The 19,981-nt window shown below is 38.4% G+C and overlaps 2 protein-coding genes and 2 non-coding genes across 4 annotated transcripts; all 4 read right to left on the reverse strand.

Moving 5' to 3' along the window:
* Positions 1-4,449: 4,449 nt before the first annotated feature.
* Trnad-guc lies at positions 4,450-4,521 on the reverse strand. Its single transcript has one exon. It is a non-coding gene; the product is annotated as a tRNA-Asp (tRNA).
* Positions 4,522-6,532: 2,011 nt separating this feature from the next.
* Trnam-cau lies at positions 6,533-6,604 on the reverse strand. Its single transcript has one exon. It is a non-coding gene; the product is annotated as a tRNA-Met (tRNA).
* A 1,952-nt stretch (positions 6,605-8,556) lies between these two features.
* LOC111599476 (fibrinogen-like protein 1) lies at positions 8,557-9,961 on the reverse strand. Its single transcript, XM_023315146.2, has 2 exons — positions 8,847-9,961; positions 8,557-8,778 (listed from the first exon to the last, which is right to left on the reverse strand). The coding sequence occupies exons 1-2, from the start codon at positions 9,890-9,892 to the stop codon at positions 8,634-8,636; spliced, it is 1,191 nt and encodes a 396-aa protein (XP_023170914.2). The 5' UTR covers positions 9,893-9,961; the 3' UTR covers positions 8,557-8,633.
* Positions 9,962-18,396: 8,435 nt separating this feature from the next.
* On the reverse strand, positions 18,397-19,500 carry LOC111599475. The gene is made up of 2 exons (XM_023315145.2): positions 19,146-19,500; positions 18,397-19,091 (listed from the first exon to the last, which is right to left on the reverse strand). Exons 1-2 carry the CDS (start codon positions 19,415-19,417, stop codon positions 18,413-18,415), a joined length of 951 nt encoding a protein of 316 aa, XP_023170913.1. The 5' UTR covers positions 19,418-19,500; the 3' UTR covers positions 18,397-18,412.
* Positions 19,501-19,981: the final 481 nt, after the last annotated feature.

Consider the following 19,981-nt stretch of genomic DNA (forward strand, 5'->3'; position numbering starts at 1 on the left):
ATTTAAGTATTTGTACAGCAAACCGGGTGCAGCTGCACTCTGGCTGCTCACAGCCAGCTCAAAGGATGTTTCAGCGTATTGCATGTCAAGCACGTAAACCAGCTCTGTGAAGAAATTATGGCACTCAGACGGATAAGAGAAAAAATCGCTGGCTTTAAGGCACTAGAAATAAGTTTGCCTTGCCACGGAAGCACATTGGCTTGAAGCTCTGCTTTAATGTTGGCTACTAAAAACTGAACTTGACTATTACAGGTAGATGTCACGACTTAAGCCAAACAATGTCACTTATTAAAGAAATCCACATGAGAGCAGAAATAGCTAAGGAAATGCCAGTTTCGAACTGTAGAATTGCTGTGAATTTCGGTTGATGTCAGTTTCTACCACAAAGCCATCATTCATTTTGAGTAGTTTACACACGCTCAGCTCTGTTGTGCCTTCGTTTGCTGCCACGTGACAGATGGCGAAATTTATTTGCAGGACTGCAGCTTAGTGAATGTTGAAATAACTTTCAAATCAATAATTTCGCCATTAAATTAGTCTAGTGTTTTAGCAAGTTAAACTTATAATGCTTAAAATATATTAAATACATACTTTAAAAATATCTGAAAAATGTCACTTGACTTATTTTATTTAGCAAATAAGCTACTAATTAAAAATTTTATTAAACTTATTTGCTTCATAGTAAGCCTGAGCTTGAAGAGTACATTAATATAGTAAAGTTATTTGTCACAAAGTACTTACTTAACTGTTAACTATTTATTATTCAACAAACTACAATCAGCTTGGCCTTCCAAAATTCTTATACTTTGTTTTACATTTTCATCTGAAATTGACGGGCATAACGTATACGCCGTGTGTCAACTACATTGTGATACAAATAAAGAGGACAAGCTTTTATCTCGTGACTTTGGGAGTATGCTTGTTTTGTCCTCAACGATTACTGTTGACCCAGTCCAAAGACAATACAATGTGGCTCGAATGCTTTCTATTCGTTCAAAGCTCGGTTAGTAAGCAGTCGACTTTGTTAACCTAGCGCAAAGATGAAAATCATTTAATTGTATTCAACCTGAGAGAACATTATTAGTGCTCCTTCTTATGAAACTTTTTCAGACAATAGACATTTCATATTGGAATATAGATGGGGCAAATATAATGTTCTGTCAGCCAAATTAAGTCTTCGAAAAAAAAAATAAAATAGAAATACTTTTTTATTTATATTTTATTCAATTTAAAATGAAATCAAACGTTTTTTTTTTATATTTTCAAACAAATCCATAGCTAATTAAATATTTTGTAAATAATATCTGATATGCCAATTTCTTTCTGGTCATCTTTGTCTACTGTCATGGCGATAGACAGCAGGTAAATATTATTTGTGTAACCTGATGCGCTGATGGACATTTGGACTCCGTGTCAAGTTTGTAATATGTGCTTTGCTGCAGGGCTTCTATCGATACGTGATACTCCACAATAAATTGATTGAAAAGAATGAATAACTTTTGTCTTTTTTTTAATAAATAAATTTGTGAAAAACTTATTTATTTTGAAGGAAATTCACTTAGAGAATAGAGCATGTAATATATTAATAAAAATATATAATCAGCTATAAATATCTAAGAATTATTTGAAGGTTAGAGCTTACGCTCAGCTGCCTAAGCGTACTATGCGTTTTACATGGCTTCGGAAACTGAGTCATTTGGGGGATTTTGCCATTGCCTTACGCAATATGCGTACACGTGCTTGCGCCGCGGGGCGTTTGCGCAACGTTACAGGCTTTAGCCCACATCGGTAGTGGAGAGACGCCAACTCATACTCATATTCTCAGCATGATGAGCTATTTAATGATGTAGAAAACCCACCAACACATAACAGAACCTTTGCCAGTGTCAGTCATGGGTTATGGCACTCGTTCCGAAACGGATTGTTTGCCCTGAATGTTTTGCAGCGTGATGTAGCGTTTCGGGCTTATCTGATTCGAGTGATGCCGAAACCTTGCATATTGATCCCAGCTTTATTTATTCATGCCAAAAAACGTGCGCAGAAATTCGAGGAAAGCTACAAATCAAAGCCAAATCGTGCGTTTCGAAAACGCAGCTGCAAAGCTCACAGTGTGTACACGTGTGTGTGTGTTGGCTTTGCATGCATAACAATATCATAACTACAATTCAGATGACAAGAGGTATGCGCAATTATTTATTGTAGCATGAAAATCTGAAACAAGATTTTACTAAAATTTCGATTACTGTTCAAACGTTACGCATACGCCTAGTAAAACTAGTTGAAACTTACATTTTGTGTGGGAAAAACTTTGTGTTTTGATGCTGTCGTGGAACGAGCTTAAAGTCAACGCATAGAAATATATTTCTAAATTCCAATTAGTTCAGTTCAATATGTTTACTTAAGCAGCTTTTAGGACTCACAAATCACAACAAATCTTTGCTATCATGAAACATGCAATCAGGTCTTAGTTAGTATACCAAGGTTAACGGCTCAGTTAGAAATACCGACAGTAGGTCAGGCAAGAAGAAGACGAAGAAGGAGAAGAAAAACGCATGAATGACTATCGAGTAAAATGCAAATACAACGTATTTGAATGATTGCATCAGGCAGTGGCACGCTGGGGTCAAGAGTGAATGCGTGAACAGTTGGCTGGCTAAACAAGTGCAGAAAGCGCTCAACACTCAACACACAGCAGCCGCAGCAGCAGCAGCAGCAGCGAGTGCAATGTCCTTGACCCGCACAATATACCAATCAGAATCGTTCCTTTGCATCTGCTTAACTTGACGAACTCTGACATAACAATCAAAGCTAGCGCAACAGAAGATGTTTAGATAAATAACTTAATTATTATTATTGTATGTTAAGGTCAAACTGAGATAAATAGTGCAAAGATGGGCTGCCTTAGCTCTGCTTATATGTCCTTCCTTGAATTTCCTTTATGGGTTAAGTGTTCTGACAGCTGTTGCCATTGTAATTCACACTGGTAACTGAGACGGCAGTGAATTACTGTAAAGACTTGGAGTGTAATTCCTTTCCTTGCTGATTGCTGTCATTCAGCCTGCAGCGCTTAGACAGTGGTTAAAGAATCAGTTTTCTCTGTGGCTCGTCTGACCTTTTACATCTATCGTTCGTTGTGACATTTAAGATGCATTTCAGTTTCACTCTTTCCCTTCAAAAGGACTGTAGTTACTGGATGCAAATACATTATGTCCTGCAGACAGATCTGCAAAAGACAAAAATAAAATCTTTTAAGGTGCATTTAGTATGCTCTGCTGTTGGCAACTTTCAGGCTGCAATAACAACTTGAACCGAAGTACTGGGATTAGCCTGCTGGCACGTAGGACTCGGCTTAACTTGAGGTGCAGTTACTGCGCCTTCAATCAAATGTCAATTCTTTTGGATTTTGGTTGGACTTTGGGATTAGGTGTGCCAATTTTCGTTGCCCAGTAAAAATTGTATTTGGTCATGAATCCAGATTGGCTTTTGCTTAAGCAGCTGAATATGCAGTAACTCAAGCACACATGTTTTATATCTTCATCTGTTTGGATTTTAATACTTAATCACTAATCAAGCTTTTACTTAATATACACAGGTATGAGAAATCCCTGTAATCGTGTAATCTTGCGCTTGTCAATTTGTCTCTTGTTACTCTGCATGCACTCAATAAACATTTGAAATTATCGATAATTGAATTTCATAATCTGAAAATGAGTTCATGTATTCAATCATTTTTGATTGTTGTGTGTTGATTTCCAAACTTTCCGCAGAGCTTGATGTTTCTATACTTTTTTGAACAATCGATTTCTATAAATAAATTGGGTAAAATCTTAAACTGGCAGCTGCTGACAACACGTTGCATGCTTCCATACAACGCACAGCAATTCGTTCTTTATTTTAAAATGAAATTTATTGCAGTCACAGAATAGGTCTTTCCACGAAACTTGATGTCTATGCAAAGCAATATTCTATTTTGTTAGGGACATCAATAAAAATGTCAAAGTTCATCGTGCCTGCTGATAAATTGGCTCCCATTGCCGTCTCCTTTGCGCGTTATTCGTCTTGGGGCGCAAATCTGATGAGCGTATTACCTCGACAATTCACAAATCGTTCAAGGCTTAAATAATCAATTTCTTATGCTACTCGACTGCTGTGCCACGTTTACAAAATAAAGGTCATAAAACATATCGTTGCTTGATCTATGTGAATTGCTTAAAAGGAAATTGCCTCGCCTGACACTAACTTACCTGTGGATTACCTATGCTTATGCCAGCAGGTGTAATAAAAATTGAAACAAATTGGCTGTGCTAAAATTATAATATTAAGAAATAACTAAGAGCTAGATGCAAATTTTATATTTATATATACATTTATATATTTATATTTATATAAAATAAAAATAATATCAATAAAATGTAATGTTGATATAAGAAAATATTGACAATGCATCTACTCCCCGACGGGGAATTGAACCCCGGTCTCCCGCGTGACAGGCGGGGATACTAACCACTATACTATCGAGGACGCTGATGTTCGAGCAGCAAAAACCATAACTGAATGTTTTGTAAATATGTATTGGATAAAAATGAATTCATACTGCTTAGCGTCTATATATAAAAATATCTATATATAAATATATATACATATATGTAAGTATATATGTGTGAATATAACAGAGAGAAAATATAATACAAATGTATTTTATGCATTTGTGCGAAACTTTGGGTATCTTTAACTGTTAATATTAAGGTAAGTAGGTATGTATAAGGTAAAGTATTCAAAATGGTTAAAAAAACAATTAATATAGCTTATTTTAAAAAATTATCTTTATTTTTAAGAGCCAATGACTGGTTCATGAAATATATTTGGCATTGATTTGAACTTAAAGTTCAACTGGCAGCTGCTTAAGTAATTCTATATTTCTCTCTGTATTTGTATCTCTCGCTCCCTCTGTCTCCCTCTTTAGCATTTCTTTTGCAGCTGTTTTTGGTAATTGCTTGCCATCATCTGTTCCAGTCAAGTCAACGGAGAATTATCCGTTTGAAAAAATCTCACATGTGCTACTAGTTAGAGTTGGATTACCAGTTGAATATTGACTGGTAGCTGTAGCTGTGGCTAGTTGCCAACAGGCGCTTTCAATTTTAGAATTAGCTTCATGCTCCGTCCTGCTCCTGCCCCGTGTCGCTCAGTCAGCGAGAGTAATCTTTGCAGCTGTTGGCTGCCAGTGAAAAAGTTCGACATGCAATTAAGTCGAGTAATCTGTGATGTCAAGCTTGCATGCAGTCCGGTTGCATTTTCACGATTGAAAATGTTCAAAATTCATAGTCCTTGTTGTCCTGGCATACAGACGTCCTGCACACACACAGACACACATGCGACTCTATCACATAATTCATAACGGTTTCACACCATTCATTAGCATGCAAATTTGAAAATATTTCAGCTACTGGCTGAAGTCTCCAGCCATAGCTAGTTGCACACTCGCAGAGAGGTCGCTTTGTCATAGGCAACCGCTGCACACTAACTGCATTAACTCGCATGACAAACTTTGTCACACAAATTATGCACAGCTTTACTATCTGAGAAAACTACGGCAATATTTCGAGTTGAACGCAAGGAACTTGCCTGCAGAAACTTACTATGGATCGCATATGCTGTAATAACTATTTATTGCTCTGCCTTACTCACAAATTTAACAACAGAAATAATAAAGGCAAGTTCAATAAGCCTTCGCAGAGGTCAGACTTAGAGAGAGGAATTCTGATTTACTAGAAGAAACCCTTAAACTGACTTGCATTCATCTGTAAACTGTAGATTTAATAATATTGCCGTTGTTGTTATAGCATCGCTGCTTTGTTTGCGTACACGCAGAGTAATCACTGGCAAAGCGGCATTGGGGGATCTGCTATCAATTTATTTACATAAACTCATTTCAGCAATGCCTGCAAAAATTAAACTAAGTGTAGCTGAAAATATATGTATATTGGCAATTTGGCCATGTTTACCAGCCAGCAGCAGCCAACAGCAGTCGGCAGCCAGCTAACAATTTTAATATAACACCAAAGTGCACTTAAACGAAATGCTTGAGGCAATTTGCAGTTGCGTCATGGAAATATATGAAACTGGGGAAGCATTACACAATTTGTGTATCAAATTACGCCATGCAATTTACAGTTGCAAATTTTTATGTGATTTTGTTAGCATGAATATGTTATCAAGTGCCCCTGAGAACAATGTCAAAATCGTTGTAAAGTGGCTGCGGCTCATACGAGTCTATGAATATTTTCTTGACTGACAATTGAAATGAAGCTGAGCTGATTGAATGCAGCTGAACTCTGCCGAGCTATCCAATCTTTTATCCATTTATTTTGTATTTAAATTAGTCTTGGAATGTAAATATTTAAATAGATTAAACAATTACAGATTGTTGTTACATGAAATGAGTTTTTGTTTGCTTTATAAATCAAATTAAGTGAATGCTGAATTCTCATATGAAAATAAAAATAAATATAGATAAAATACACATTAAAACGTATAGCAGAGCAAGGTTTCGATCCTCGGACCTCTGGGTTATGGGCCCAGCACGCTTCCACTGCGCCACTCTGCTGCTTGTGAGTAGCTCAACAACAAATATATTTGAAATCAATCCTTATAGGAAAGTTCGTATAGAGTTTGCAAAATTGAATATTTTTCTATTATTATTTATAGCTGACGCTTTTAGCAAATGTACAAAAATTTCTTTTGTCTTGCACTCATTTACACTATAAAGTTTTGGCAGCAGATTATCTATCTAAAAAGTGCCTTAATTCCAGTGAAGAAAGGTTCTGTTTCACGCCTACGCCTAAGTTGCGGTTGCTTGCGAGGAAACTTTGGCAGTCTGAAATGAGAAATGAGTATGAGCACCTCAAAAAGTTTTCCTGAGGCTAGCCATAGTACACAATTATTAACTCAAAAATAGAATTTCTTTTCACTGATGTAACTAAAAGTAATTAAATTTGCGAGTCATATTTAGGCCCAAATTACATTAAGCTGTGTAGTTCAGACTTCTTTCAGCTGAACTACCGCATCTTAAAAAGTTATTATGCATAAGTAAGACGTCGTATAGATAGGTGAGTTTGTTGTAGTTCGCCCTTGAAACTGTCGTTGCCTTGAGGCTGAGAGCAGTAAAAGAGATGTGAACACATTTATAAATTTTGTTCTGAGTTTTCCGATAAAAGGAAAATATTGTAATCGAAGCTTTGTGAGTTGTTGGACTAGCCTAAAATATTTAAATAAAATATATAAAATATGTAAAATATATTTTTATTTTTTTCCCTAATTTTTCATATATTTTCAACAACTCCAAATGTCATTCGCAATAAAGCTCAAAGTCAACCTTTTGGTGGATACCACCAACTTTAATCTTTAAGTTTGGCGGCACGTGCTCATATTCATATGCAAACCAATTTATCCATTTGTGATGAGCTACTCAGCCGCGAGCGAACGAATGCTAAACAGATCAAAAGAGCAGTTGCATCAATTGCCTGCCAGTCGGCCCTCGTCTGCTTTGGGCGTTGATTGGAAACTTGAAGTGAAAGGTAAACAAATTTCAAGCTCAGCAGCCGACTGACTGACTGACAGCAGCCGCTCACAGCTCACACCTGGTAGCTCACAGCTCGCAGGACACATAAAAGAAGACACCAGGCACCCGGCAAGGAGCGACACAAACGTGCAGAAATTCGATTTTACGCTTATTTACAAATGCAGTATATGTGCGGAACAGGAACGTGCATATACTTAAAAGTTAAGTTATTTATGTAGATGTGAGCATGTTTATGCATGAGCGTAAGCATTTAAATAACGATGCTCACTTTTTGCACTTTTTATTTCACCCAACTGTTGCGCTACCTTTTTAATTTTAATGTAAGTGGCATATAAAAATAATTTAAATTTAATTTGACTAACAGGGATATAGACTAAGTAGTAGACATGCTGGCCAAAAATAAGAAAAATCCCATTTTAAGCTTAAAGACTTTTCATGTGCGTCATACGAGGCGTATGAGCAATTTACGAAATTTGAATTGGGATAGACCTAATTTAAATTGATGTCTCAGTTTCCAGGGCTTCTGCTGGCTACAATTTCAGGTGGGCTGCTTCAGATAACATTGCCACATTAGAGGCTAATGAATATCTCGACTAATTGGCATTTGATCGATGACATAGAGACTGACACGACGCACACACACACCATTTACATGTGTATGTTGTTTGTCTAGGCCAAAAATGTGGCACAGTAACATGGGATAGCAGGTCGACACACAGCACGACCTGTTGTCTTTTCATTTTTTGTGCCTCTAGTTACGACATGGCTGTGGCATCACACGTAGCCACCGAAACGTGCCACATACCTGAGTCGCAGTTGCACAACACTTTGCGGCAGCAGCATGAATGATGTGCCCTGCGCAGCCGATGTAATATTTTGACAGCCTTTACATATGCCAGACCCAAATACAAATGGCTAGCAAAGCTTTGTCTCTGCCTTTCAAATCTATAATATTTAGGCTAAGCAAAAATCTTGTTTATGTTGAATATATTTACTAGAAAATGAACTTTCTACAATTTGTTATTTACCATGTGAAAGTAGATTAGAGAATTGCTTATTTGTCGGTTAGGTTCTTAGGCCGAATCATGATCTGCACTGACTGCAGGGTATATCCCGGTCCCTGCCACTCATCCCAGAATATGCCATACTCTGAGTTATCGTAATACTCGTCGCGCCTTGTGTAGCGTCCGTTGAGATTGCTGAAAGTGAAAGTGAAAGCAATTGAGATAATTGATAAGAATGAATATGCGCTGATTGCTCAACCGACCTTAGTCCACAGTTGTTGTACCACCAACCACCTAAGCAGGTCTCTGCGCAGTTAAATTCGCTCTGGTCGTTATCCCTGTCGAAGGTGGTAAACTTTTGGTGCTCATTATCGCGCATCGAGTCACCAGCGTTGCCGGAGTACTCGCCCAGCTCGCTCAGGGCATAGTCTTCGCTCTCGTCAGCCACAACGATCCTATCGTAATAGGCGTGGCTGCTGTCATTGTTGAAGTCGGTTAGATGCACGTACAACTCGTGTGGCTGCGATGTTGTCAGACGATGCAACTTCTCCAGGCCTATGAAGAATTCGCCACTCAGATTGCCGAAGCCCTCCTGGTACTCCAGCCAATTGCGATCGAACTTGATGCTTCCATCCAGGCGCCGCTGCACAACGGTCCAGCCGGGCCCAGCCAAGCTGGAGTCGCAGGACACTGCGAAGGCATCTCCATCATCAACTTTTATGACATGCACCTCAGACGAGTCTGGAAACGGCACACAGCTATTGGCCTCAAATTCCAGTTTCGTTGTCGTCTCAAAGTTTTCCAAATTGTTCTTAAGTCTCTCTGTAATGTCTTTTGTTTTGATTTCCATGTTGAGAATTATTTGCGACTTGACAGCGGCGTCGTCCTTCAGCAATTCAATTTGCTTGGCCTGCTCGTTGATGATGGTCGTGAAGGTGGCCATGGTCGCTAGTCCATCGTTGATCTGACGATCCCTTTCCTCCAGCTGGGCGGTCACCTCGTTGGCTTTGTTCTGCAGCTCAACGATTTGCTCGGAGTAAATCTTGTTGAGCACCTCGAAGGCTGACTTCTCCTCGCGACAGTTGGTTAGCTCATCGCTCATTTTGGTCTTCAAGTCTTGCAGTGTGGATTGCTTTTCCATTAGGATGGCTTCCTCGATTTTACTTTTGTATTTCGCCTGCAGCTTTTCAATGTCGTAATATGAGCTCTTCAGCTGGTTTTGTATTCTTAAAATCTCCAATAAGTTCGCCTGTGTCGCCATAATATTTAACACTAGAATTAGCAGTGGAGCAAGTAACTTTTTCGTCATCTTTGCACGCGTCACTGGCAACCGTCGCTCGGATCGCACAACACAGAACTAAACATCAAAATACTCTGACCAGCCATACCCGATGATCGAAATAATATAAACATCTACGCATTCTTATTGTTAGCACTCAGCGTATATAGGTTTATATAGACATATATACTACACACAGTATTTATTTACTTCTGCTGCTGCCGATAAGAGAGAGCTCAAGCCCAGGCTATAGCACACTTTCACAGAACTCGGGTCAAGTGGCAAACGTTATCAGTGTCTGAAAGATTTGTATAAAATTAATTAGGGTGTAATTTACATCTGTTCTGCTGCTTTATTAATTGAGGGGAATGCAATTGAATGATATAGTGATGTGGTAATGGACCTTATTAACGACTCCATTGTTCAATCAAATCTCTTTCCATGTATTCTCAATTAGAACTCACTTGTCTGTTCGCATCCACCTGGCTGCGTATTATGCAATTTGCTTACAGCTTTCATTTAACATTTTGCCGCTTGCCATGCCCACAATTCAGTTTCTGTCTATTGTTTGCAGCGCACACAACTTTATTCCATTCCCTCAACTGGAATTTTATTTATGCATAATTAAGAGCAATTAGGCGCACCTAAGCCGCAGCCGAGCTGTGCAGCACTCTTCATGTTAGTTAAGTAGTTCAATCAACTATAATATGTATAAAATTGAGTCAGCTTTGAACATAAAATCTCTCTCTGTGTTTCTATCTCTAATCAGCAAAATCAATTTAGAAATCAATATCTTGCAGCTGCCTATGAAAACTTAGTTTGATGAGGCAGCAGCGCAACATAAACTAGGTATTGCTTGCAACGATATCTATATAGTAATATATATATATATATATATATGCTGCTGCTTCTGTTGCTGTTCATGATTAGTTTGTGGCACAAACTTTGCCCTGCACAGGGACACTCGAAAGTGGTTTTTACAGCTGGCTCTGCACAGAGCACTTTTCGGCTAACAACTGCGATATTTTCGAATTTGCATTTTAATGAGTGACGCGGGCTACCGTAAATTCGAAACTTTACGCGTTTAGTGCCAGGTATTTGACAGTTTACTGAAAGGCAACAGCCAGCGTGGCAGGGCAGCGGAAGTATAAATTTAGCTGAAATCACATATCTTAAAAATCGAACTAAATTCAGTTTAGTCAAGGTATATATCCATGCATAAGCCATGGCTAAATTGATCTACATAGCCACCACTTCAAGCCATTGTAGTTGCTATAAACAATTGACGCTCGACTTTGGCTTAAATTTGAACTTTGCTGTGGTTTCTCGTTGCCCTTTTAATCTTCTAACCACAGCCTGAAATTGAAGCATGGCCAGCAGTTGTTTTTATTGCTGTGCGCTGTTCGCTGTTTGCTGTTGTTGTAACTGGCAGTTGGTTGCTTTTGTTGTTAATTGCTTTCAGTTTCGTTGACGTGTTTTATTTATCGCCATTGCCCATGTTAAGCATTTGTATTCGGTCAAATAAATTCCCAGTTGACGTATATAAATGAAACACAACTAGCAGTTTGGCTTTCCATACAAAATATGCCAGCAATCGAATCGACTAGCAGCAAAAAAAAAGGAAATAGAGAAAGAAGCCCCACAGTTGCTTTACAAAGTTCCACGACAAAGTGCAGAAATTGAATATGCAGCTATCAGTGCTCGTAAAAATGGCAACCGAATGTGAAACTCTTTTGGCAGCCAACGAGCTCTGTGCTGGCAACCAGAGCAAAGTGTGCAAAAGAAAAGTCAGAGAAATTAAGCGCATGAAACTTTATGTTCCCAAATTGGCACATATGCCTTACCCTATATCCCATCTGAGCGGGCTAACCCTGAGTTATTGTATATTAGTTTTTTCTTGCATGTCTATTTAATAATTTAATAAGTCATTTTCGGCTGTCCTGAGCTTGGCCTTTGCATGTCATGTGACTCACTGAACTGTGAATTGTTAAAGCATTCACTTGTGGCTTTGCTGTTCCACGTGACGTTTCAGTTGCACTCATTGTGCATTCATGTGTTTCATGAGCCAATGGCTGGCCAACTTTTGACTTTTGGCCAAAGTCTGGGCAAGGTGCCACGCCCACGATGGCTTTCTACATCAACGCATCAACTTATAGTTTTGCAAGTAATTGGCTTAAGACTTTTAGCTGTTGATGTTTGCGAGCGTGATATGCCTGGCAGAAGACCTTGTTGCACCTCAGCTCCTAGCATTTTTGAGAGACTATAAAATAAACTATTTAACTTTATATTTCTATCAACTTCATGAATATATGCTGTCAGATATATGCTGAGTGCTAGCTAGCTGACTAGAAGGCCTCACTACAATTGATACTAAAACTCGTTAAGTCTAAGCAAATATTTAAATGATATTCATCATATCATACATTAATGTGCCCTTACCTCTTGAAAGGAACATAAGTGAAATATTTAAGCTTCAAATTTAAGCGCTTAATAAGCTCTACTAAAGTCACATTTAGATAACGTCAAATGTCATGTTGGCCATCAAAAAAACAAATGGAAAACTGAAGAAAGTGAAAATATGCATATGCATGATCATACATATTTACATAAATATATACATATATACATACCATATGTACATAGATAAGTTGTGCTCTGAGTGTTGTGCATGAGGATTTTCTTAGCTCGGTTTGATTGCTTTTGAATTGCTTTGAATGGACAAGTTTTTCATGCTGCATGTGGCATGGCATCGCAGTGCAATTATCCAGATGACTTAGCCAGAGCAGGCTGCAGACAAAAGCCTAGTCATGAATATGTCTGTTTTTTGTGTTCGAGATGCCACCAAAATGTATATGTGCTACAAATGCAAATGCCCGCTTCTCTGTTGTGAGTGCCTTTGGAATAGCAAATATGTGAATGAAGACATCAGAAATATGGCCACGGCTTTGCTGAGGTTGTGGCAACAGTTTTGCTCACTCGCTCGCTCTATTCATGTCACGTTGCGGCTGGCTATGCCATGTATGCGCGATGTGGCAGCAGCATTTCAGCTCAAAATGTATTCAGTTGCACTTACTTAAAGTGCAACAACAGCCACACACACAGAGTGACAAAGTAAACAACTGTTTTAGAAGGCTTATATGTATACATATGTTATTTGATTACACTTTAAAATTTAATTACATTTTAAAATGTCAACGAAGAGCAGAAAAAACGCTGAATGAACGCCAAAGAGTAAATACCCTGGCTAAGGTTAGGCTTAATTTGTTCATAACAGGGCTTTGTGTCATATCATGGACTGCAGATATTCACATGAGTAATAATCTTAATATTAACAAAGTTTTATTGGCAATTTAAGATTTAAATCAGCTACTCAAGCAAGAAAACTTGAAAACTAATGAAAGGTGTTTTCTATTAAGTTGCACAGCTTTTGGTATGCAGCATTGCTTTATTGGATAGCCTTTTTAATAATTGAAAGTTGCCATTTATTGAGTTTATTTTGACATTTTATTATAGCTAGACTTATATGAGATCTAATAATTTGTGCAAATTTCGTATGAAAATAATGCTTAAATTCGTCAAAATTCTCGTGCTTCAGCCATTTCGTGACTTTCATAACAATAAATCCATTCTTGGCTTTATATTTAAATAATTTCATAAAGTTTTTAATGCAATAAAGTACATTTCGTTCTTATTAAAAATACATTTCATTGTTTTATTCCGATCTGAACTAATAAAGCTCTAAAAAAATCATGCTTTATTTGCTTTTATCAAACTGAAGCGCTTTTTGCTCCGTTGCAGTTGAAAGTTTTCCTTTTCAATTCACTTTAGTCCACATTGTGTTGCATATCTCGTTAGAGAGCTGTGTTACCTGCAGCGGGGCTGTCAACAAACACTCGAGGGCCGGGGCTTTATGCAACAGCAATGTCCACAAATTTTACAAAATTATCTCGTGCTCGTCGAGCTTGCCCTTAGTGACCCAATTCGCATTTTGGCCAGCATTGTTAATTAATTGTTGCCTCTCTCTCTCTCTATCTACTCCTTTCCTTTTCTCTCTCTCTTTCTCTTTTATTTTGTTGCTAGTTTTGTTGTGTTGCATTGTGGTTTCATTAGTGGTTAGTTAGCTGGCTACCAGCTGCTCATTTCCCGCTGCCACATTGTCGATTTCCATGGCTTTTTTTCCGGTAGCAATTTGATCTGCTTCAGCTGTCGTTTCGTATTTACCTTGCACTTTCAATCAGTTAAATATTTAGAGCAATTTCGATTTTTATTTTGTTTCCTTCGGATGACACTGCTTTCAACTGTGTCTACAATTAGCAAGACATTTTGTAGTTCTATTCAATGCTGCAGCTTTAAAGTCAAATTAAGCTCATACTTTTTTCAGCAATATATGCAGTATATATGGCGCTTCGAACCACACAGAAGTTATTCAAACAAACAAAGGCGAAAGCAGGACTAAAAAATTGTTTTTGCATTTTGTTTTGCAAAATTTGATATTGGTTTTTGGCGCGGTCAGCAAAAATCTTTGCCAAACTAGTTGTGCGTGAATGTGGCTGTGTGTGTGTGTGTCCATTTGATTTGGCTGCCTTTCGGCGAGTTTGCATATTTGCATATCTAGCAAAAATGTGCATCTATCCGGGCAGCCATTCGACGCACTTTGCCGCTCCATGACGCATGCAGAGCGAGCCTGACACAAGGCCATTGCGGATTTGCATGTGTCCATTCATTGAGTGTCACTTGTAGTTCACTTTGAGGTGTGTATAACAGCAATTTTTGGGTAAACCCACTAACATGGCCACTGGCAACAACTGGGCGCTGCTTTGATCCGTCTGCACTTTTGTTTTCCTTTAGCTAACGGGTGTGATATTGGTTTTTGGCGCGGTCAGCAAAAATCTTTGCCAAACTAGTTGTGCGTGAATGTGGCTGTGTGTGTGTGTGTCCATTTGATTTGGCTGCCTTTCGGCGAGTTTGCATATTTGCATATCTAGCAAAAATGTGCATCTATCCGGGCAGCCATTCGACGCACTTTGCCGCTCCATGACGCATGCAGAGCGAGCCTGACACAAGGCCATTGCGGATTTGCATGTGTCCATTCATTGAGTGTCACTTGTAGTTCACTTTGAGGTGTGTATAACAGCAATTTTTGGGTAAACCCACTAACATGGCCACTGGCAACAACTGGGCGCTGCTTTGATCCGTCTGCACTTTTGTTTTCCTTTAGCTAACGGGTGTCCGTTGACATCAAACAGCTCGTTAAAAGGTTTGCACCAATTAGCACTGCAAAATGTGGCGGCATTCATATAGCCAGCCGTCCTTTGACGATACAAATGGAAATCTAATATTTTTGAGCTGTTGCTTACAAGCAACCAACAATTATATTTGGCAAAATTTTTTTTAGCACAAAGGAATATTTGAAAATGTGCTCTTAAATGCGAAAAAAAAGTTTTCCTAAAATTCATTTTAAGCTGTTAAAAGGGAAACTGAGCTCTAAAAGCTTCGCATAATTAATTGTGCTTTATGTGCGTAACGGACATTAAATTTCGGTCACAAACAAAAAGACGCACAGCAAAAATTTAGGACTCAAACAGAAAAAGTCTATAAACTAAAAGGTATCAAATGCCTGTTTCAAAAGTATTGCGAAATTTTGTTTTTTTTAAACAATTTTGTATTTTTTAATAAGTATATATTTAGTTGCCTCCAAAGCTGCTATTATGAGCTTGAGTCAACATTTATTTCAATTCTCAAAGCACTGCAAAAAATCACGTTTTGTAATCATATTCATCTCCTCTTTCTTTGCCGTCTCAACACTTTTTGAGCACACATCGTATATTACCTAGCGTTTAATTTGAGCTTTCTAATCTTCAAATTCAATCGTTTAACCATGTCAACAGCTTAAACGCTCGACTTAACTTTATAAATTTTGCGCCTAATTGCAGCATGGCATAGGAATTTGATGTTTTTTGACTTCAGAACTCTCAGCAAAATTGCCATGAAAATTGTGGCCATCATTATTTGAGCCTACTCATTCTCAACTTTTGTCCAATAATGTGCAAAATAAGCATATATTCTATGGACTTGACTCATCTCTTTTATTATTTATGTATAAATTCAGTTAAACTACTTTTGAACCAATGCATATTCAAAGCATTTCACTTATAAATACATAACTTTTTGGGACAATAAGAACTTTTACATACGCATATGCATTTAGAGCGGAGCAGGCAACTATTATTATTTTTGGGTCACTCCATTTATCACATTATGTCAGGCTGTATCACAGGGAAAGTTTTCCATATGGCTTTCCAGCTGCTTGCAGAAGTGTTAACCCAACATGCCACACGCTCAATTTTGGATGACAAATTTGTGTGCTAGAAAAATTATATAAAGCCAAAATTTTAACTTTAATAAAATGGGAACATTTTAAAGTATTATTTAAAAAAATATATAAATTTAGTGTAAAAGGCAAGCAGGGCAGGGCTAGAAGAAAGGTAGTTGGGGCTCATAAGAAATATGTATACAATTAACTTGGTAGACAACTGGAACCCTTGAAAGTATACAAAACATCTTTTACAAGGCACCTGATTAAAGGAGCGAGAAGCCAGACAGTTGGGACCCGCCCAGCGATAGTTTGGGTGTTGATGATAGCTGTGCAAACATGCCTATCAGTTACGGCTATTTATATTCGGGACATTCGTTAGAGCAAGATGCTGCTCCTGGTTAAACAAAGGCACAAAATGTAGCCCTGGGGGCAACAGTTATGAAAGGCTGCCAGGCTGCCGGGCGAGTCTTTTCATTATGCAAATCTGAGCAGCTCGACAAAGAACTAATGCCGCCAACCATTAAGTGGGAGTAACACGTGCACTTGGGCCCCGCCCACGAAAATGTTAAAAAGGGCTAACCACAAAATTACAACTTGGCTAAGCACAATTAATGTCAAGTCTTTCAGCATTTCAGGTGGAGACTCCTCATCAAAATTGAGGCTTAAAAGTTGCAAATTGTAGGCTAAAATATATTTCGTACAAACAATTTGGATTTATAATGATAATTTAATATTTTCAATAATTTTCAAATTTATATTTATATTATTAAAATATTTTTATAAATATTTTATTAATCATTTCACGCACCTTATGCTTTTCGCTAGCCTGACTAAGCATAAAGCTCAATTTTCCACGCATAATAAATCAAATTCGGGTAGGCTAAAATAACTTTTCACTTTTGGTGACGCTTCGAGACCTTTAAAATTGTGATGTCATTAAAAAACTCAATGGGGATTTTGTTCCACAAATTGTTCAGTCAAGGTTAAGTGCTCAAAGTTTGCCAAAAAAGTTGAGCAGAAAATAAATTAATTTCACAAAAAAAAAACAACTTTTGCAAAATTATATATTTTTCAAGTAAGGCTCAGTAGGGGAATACCCAACGTTGTTGTTTAAGTCCCGGAATTTGTGCTGATATGACTTTTAAATTGCTTCGAGAAACGCACTAATCTGACCTCAAATGCCGATTTTGATTTAAGGCAAAATTCTGTTATTTTATGGCCCATTAAAAACAAAAAAGTCTCGAATGCATTTAAACGCGCAATAAATATAAAAATATTGCTATGCATGCGGGAATAAAACTTTAGGCAAATCATAAAAAATTACAATAATTTGAAAAATAGAAAGTTATAAAAAAGAAATATATGCGTCAAATGCTGTAAAGTCTCAGCCAAATAAATATGTAAATTCATATTTTTATTGAGCTCAATTTGGGATCTAAATAAAATTGACTTTAATGCTCGAATTTGAATGGCAAATCTAAGCCTTAAATCATCTTGATTATTTGCTTAATTGAAATTGAATTGATTTTATTGAAAACATGAAAATTGACAGCACATTTGAGGTGGTTATGCGTGTGTGTGTGTGTGTATTTTTATTGGCTTTGCATAAAAGGGGCAAATGAAACATTTGAGTTAAGGCATCATCAAAACATTCGGCTTCGGGTCAGAATAATTCATTTTCCGTGACAGCCATCATCAAACTCTTCAGCCTTTTTTTGAGCACATTAAATGGATTTGAACAACACACTCACACACATCCAAAGTCACACCTACGCACAAATCAAATTGAATTTTTATGTATTTGGGTTCAATCTCAGGTAACAACGAGCCGAGAGCCTCTTAAATATTTAGCAAGCAGCGACGGCAACAACAATCAGTATGTCAACACAGTCAGCGTAATAACCGAAGGCCGCAAGGTCCCAAGGCCTCTAGAAATTGGATTAAATTCAAATATGTGACGAGGTTTGCAGGGGATTTTCTAGTTTTCAGCTGCAAGATTATAAGTTTCCCAAGGCGAGGCTCACGACAATAACAAACAGAAAGTCAAAGTCCGAGGCAAAATGCTTTGGGCATCGAAACTCAATTGAAGATTGGCTAGAAATAGTTAATAGTCAAAGCTGATGCCAAAGAACTTTTATTTAAAAGTCTTATTGATAAGAAGTAACAAAATATAGGTGTCTAGATAAACAACAATCAAGAGGTGTTTCAGAATAGTCTGAAGGCTACCCGTGCTCCTAGGAGTATAGGCACTGCGAGCTGCCATTGGTGCTTATCGATTCGGAGCTACTCAAGGGCAGCTTGGCACCAGTTTTGCGCTTGGAACGCATCTTTATGCGCAGCCAAATGGGATGAAATATGCCGCTCTTGTCGCTGAGTCTGCTAGCGCTCTTTGTGCTCGACTTTATTTCATCGTCCTGCGTAGGATTGCGCTTTCTTACAAAGGGCTTGGTCAACCGCTTGAACAGCGAACCAAATAATTTTCGAGTCTTTGCTTTCTTCTTGGGCGCTTCGAGATTCGTAATAGTCGACGAGGAATGGATGGAGTCGTCGGTCAGGCACGAGATACTGCACAACGGCAATGGCAACGAGGAAATCGTGGCTGTGGGCACTGGCTGCTGTAGTCCCTCTAACACTCGCTTTAGATTTCTACGTAGGGTCTTGTATTGATCCGGATTGTAAAAGGGGTCCCTTTGACTAGGATAGCCATTGGCGTGGCTTAGCGTGGGCTGCACAATACGCGGCGGCGGCTTAGGCGCTTGACGCCGCTTGCAACGAGGCGGTGGCAGAGGCGGCAGAGCTGGCGTTGTTGGTGTCATCGTAGCGGGTGGATCGGGAGGCGACATTGGAATGATGGGCTGCAGAACCACTACGATTCGCTCCGCGTTATGGGACGCGCTTCTGTTAAGCTGCCAGCTATAGATGAAGAGATTAAGTTGAAGCTGCGTGCATCTTGAGGTTAAAACTTACCAAATCACAATCAACATCAAGTTGTAGATGGGCAGTGCTAGGAAGACGTGAACGAATAGTCGCAGAAAAGGGCACTCTGAGCCCTGCAGCCTGTGTAGCAAAACACTGCAGTAGGACTCGGGCACAATCGAGTGAGCCGGCCACAAGTCCATGGCCATGCCATGTGTGTGGTTGTGTAGGCCCAGCGCAGTGAGTCCATTTCTTATACTCCCGGTGCGACCGTGGACCAGAAAGATCGTCATCACACAGGTTAGGGTTATCCAGGGTTCCATTCTGATTCGTTGTTAACTTTAAGCTTGTCTCTTTTATGAAAAATATAAAATAAAACTGGAGAAACGGACTTTGTTTGTGAACAGGGCATACTAATCTAAAACTATATAACTATATAACTAGATGTTTCTAGCACCAATTAAAAGCCGTAGCTTAGTGCGTTCTGTAATCACTATAAATTGTATCTTCTAATTACTGTATCTAATTAAATTGCCACAAACTTGGCTTCACGCTGATTTACCTATATGGGCACATGGGACATGGCCAACATCATTTTATAGTTTGCACAGCATCCAATTTCAATTCCGATTCAATTTAAAGTCCCGAATTTGCGAGCGCAAGAGCGTAATAATGCGGGTAGCTTTAGAAGGTGGTCGCCTCACCACGTGCCTGCAATAATTCCACATGATTTTAATTAAAAGCGAACAGCAGAAGCTTTCAATTTGGTTACCCCAGAGATACACATATTTGTCACTTGTTTCGGCAAACATTTACAGCTATAAACGCTGTGTCTATTGCCAAAAGAAAAATTCGCAAATTTCATTTGTGGCCAGGCCAACACGAAG

This window comes from Drosophila hydei, unplaced genomic scaffold (genome assembly GCF_003285905.1).
Source record: "Drosophila hydei strain 15085-1641.00,03,60 unplaced genomic scaffold, DhydRS2 tig00008114-arrow-pilon, whole genome shotgun sequence".
NCBI classification, from domain to species: domain Eukaryota; kingdom Metazoa; phylum Arthropoda; class Insecta; order Diptera; family Drosophilidae; genus Drosophila; species Drosophila hydei.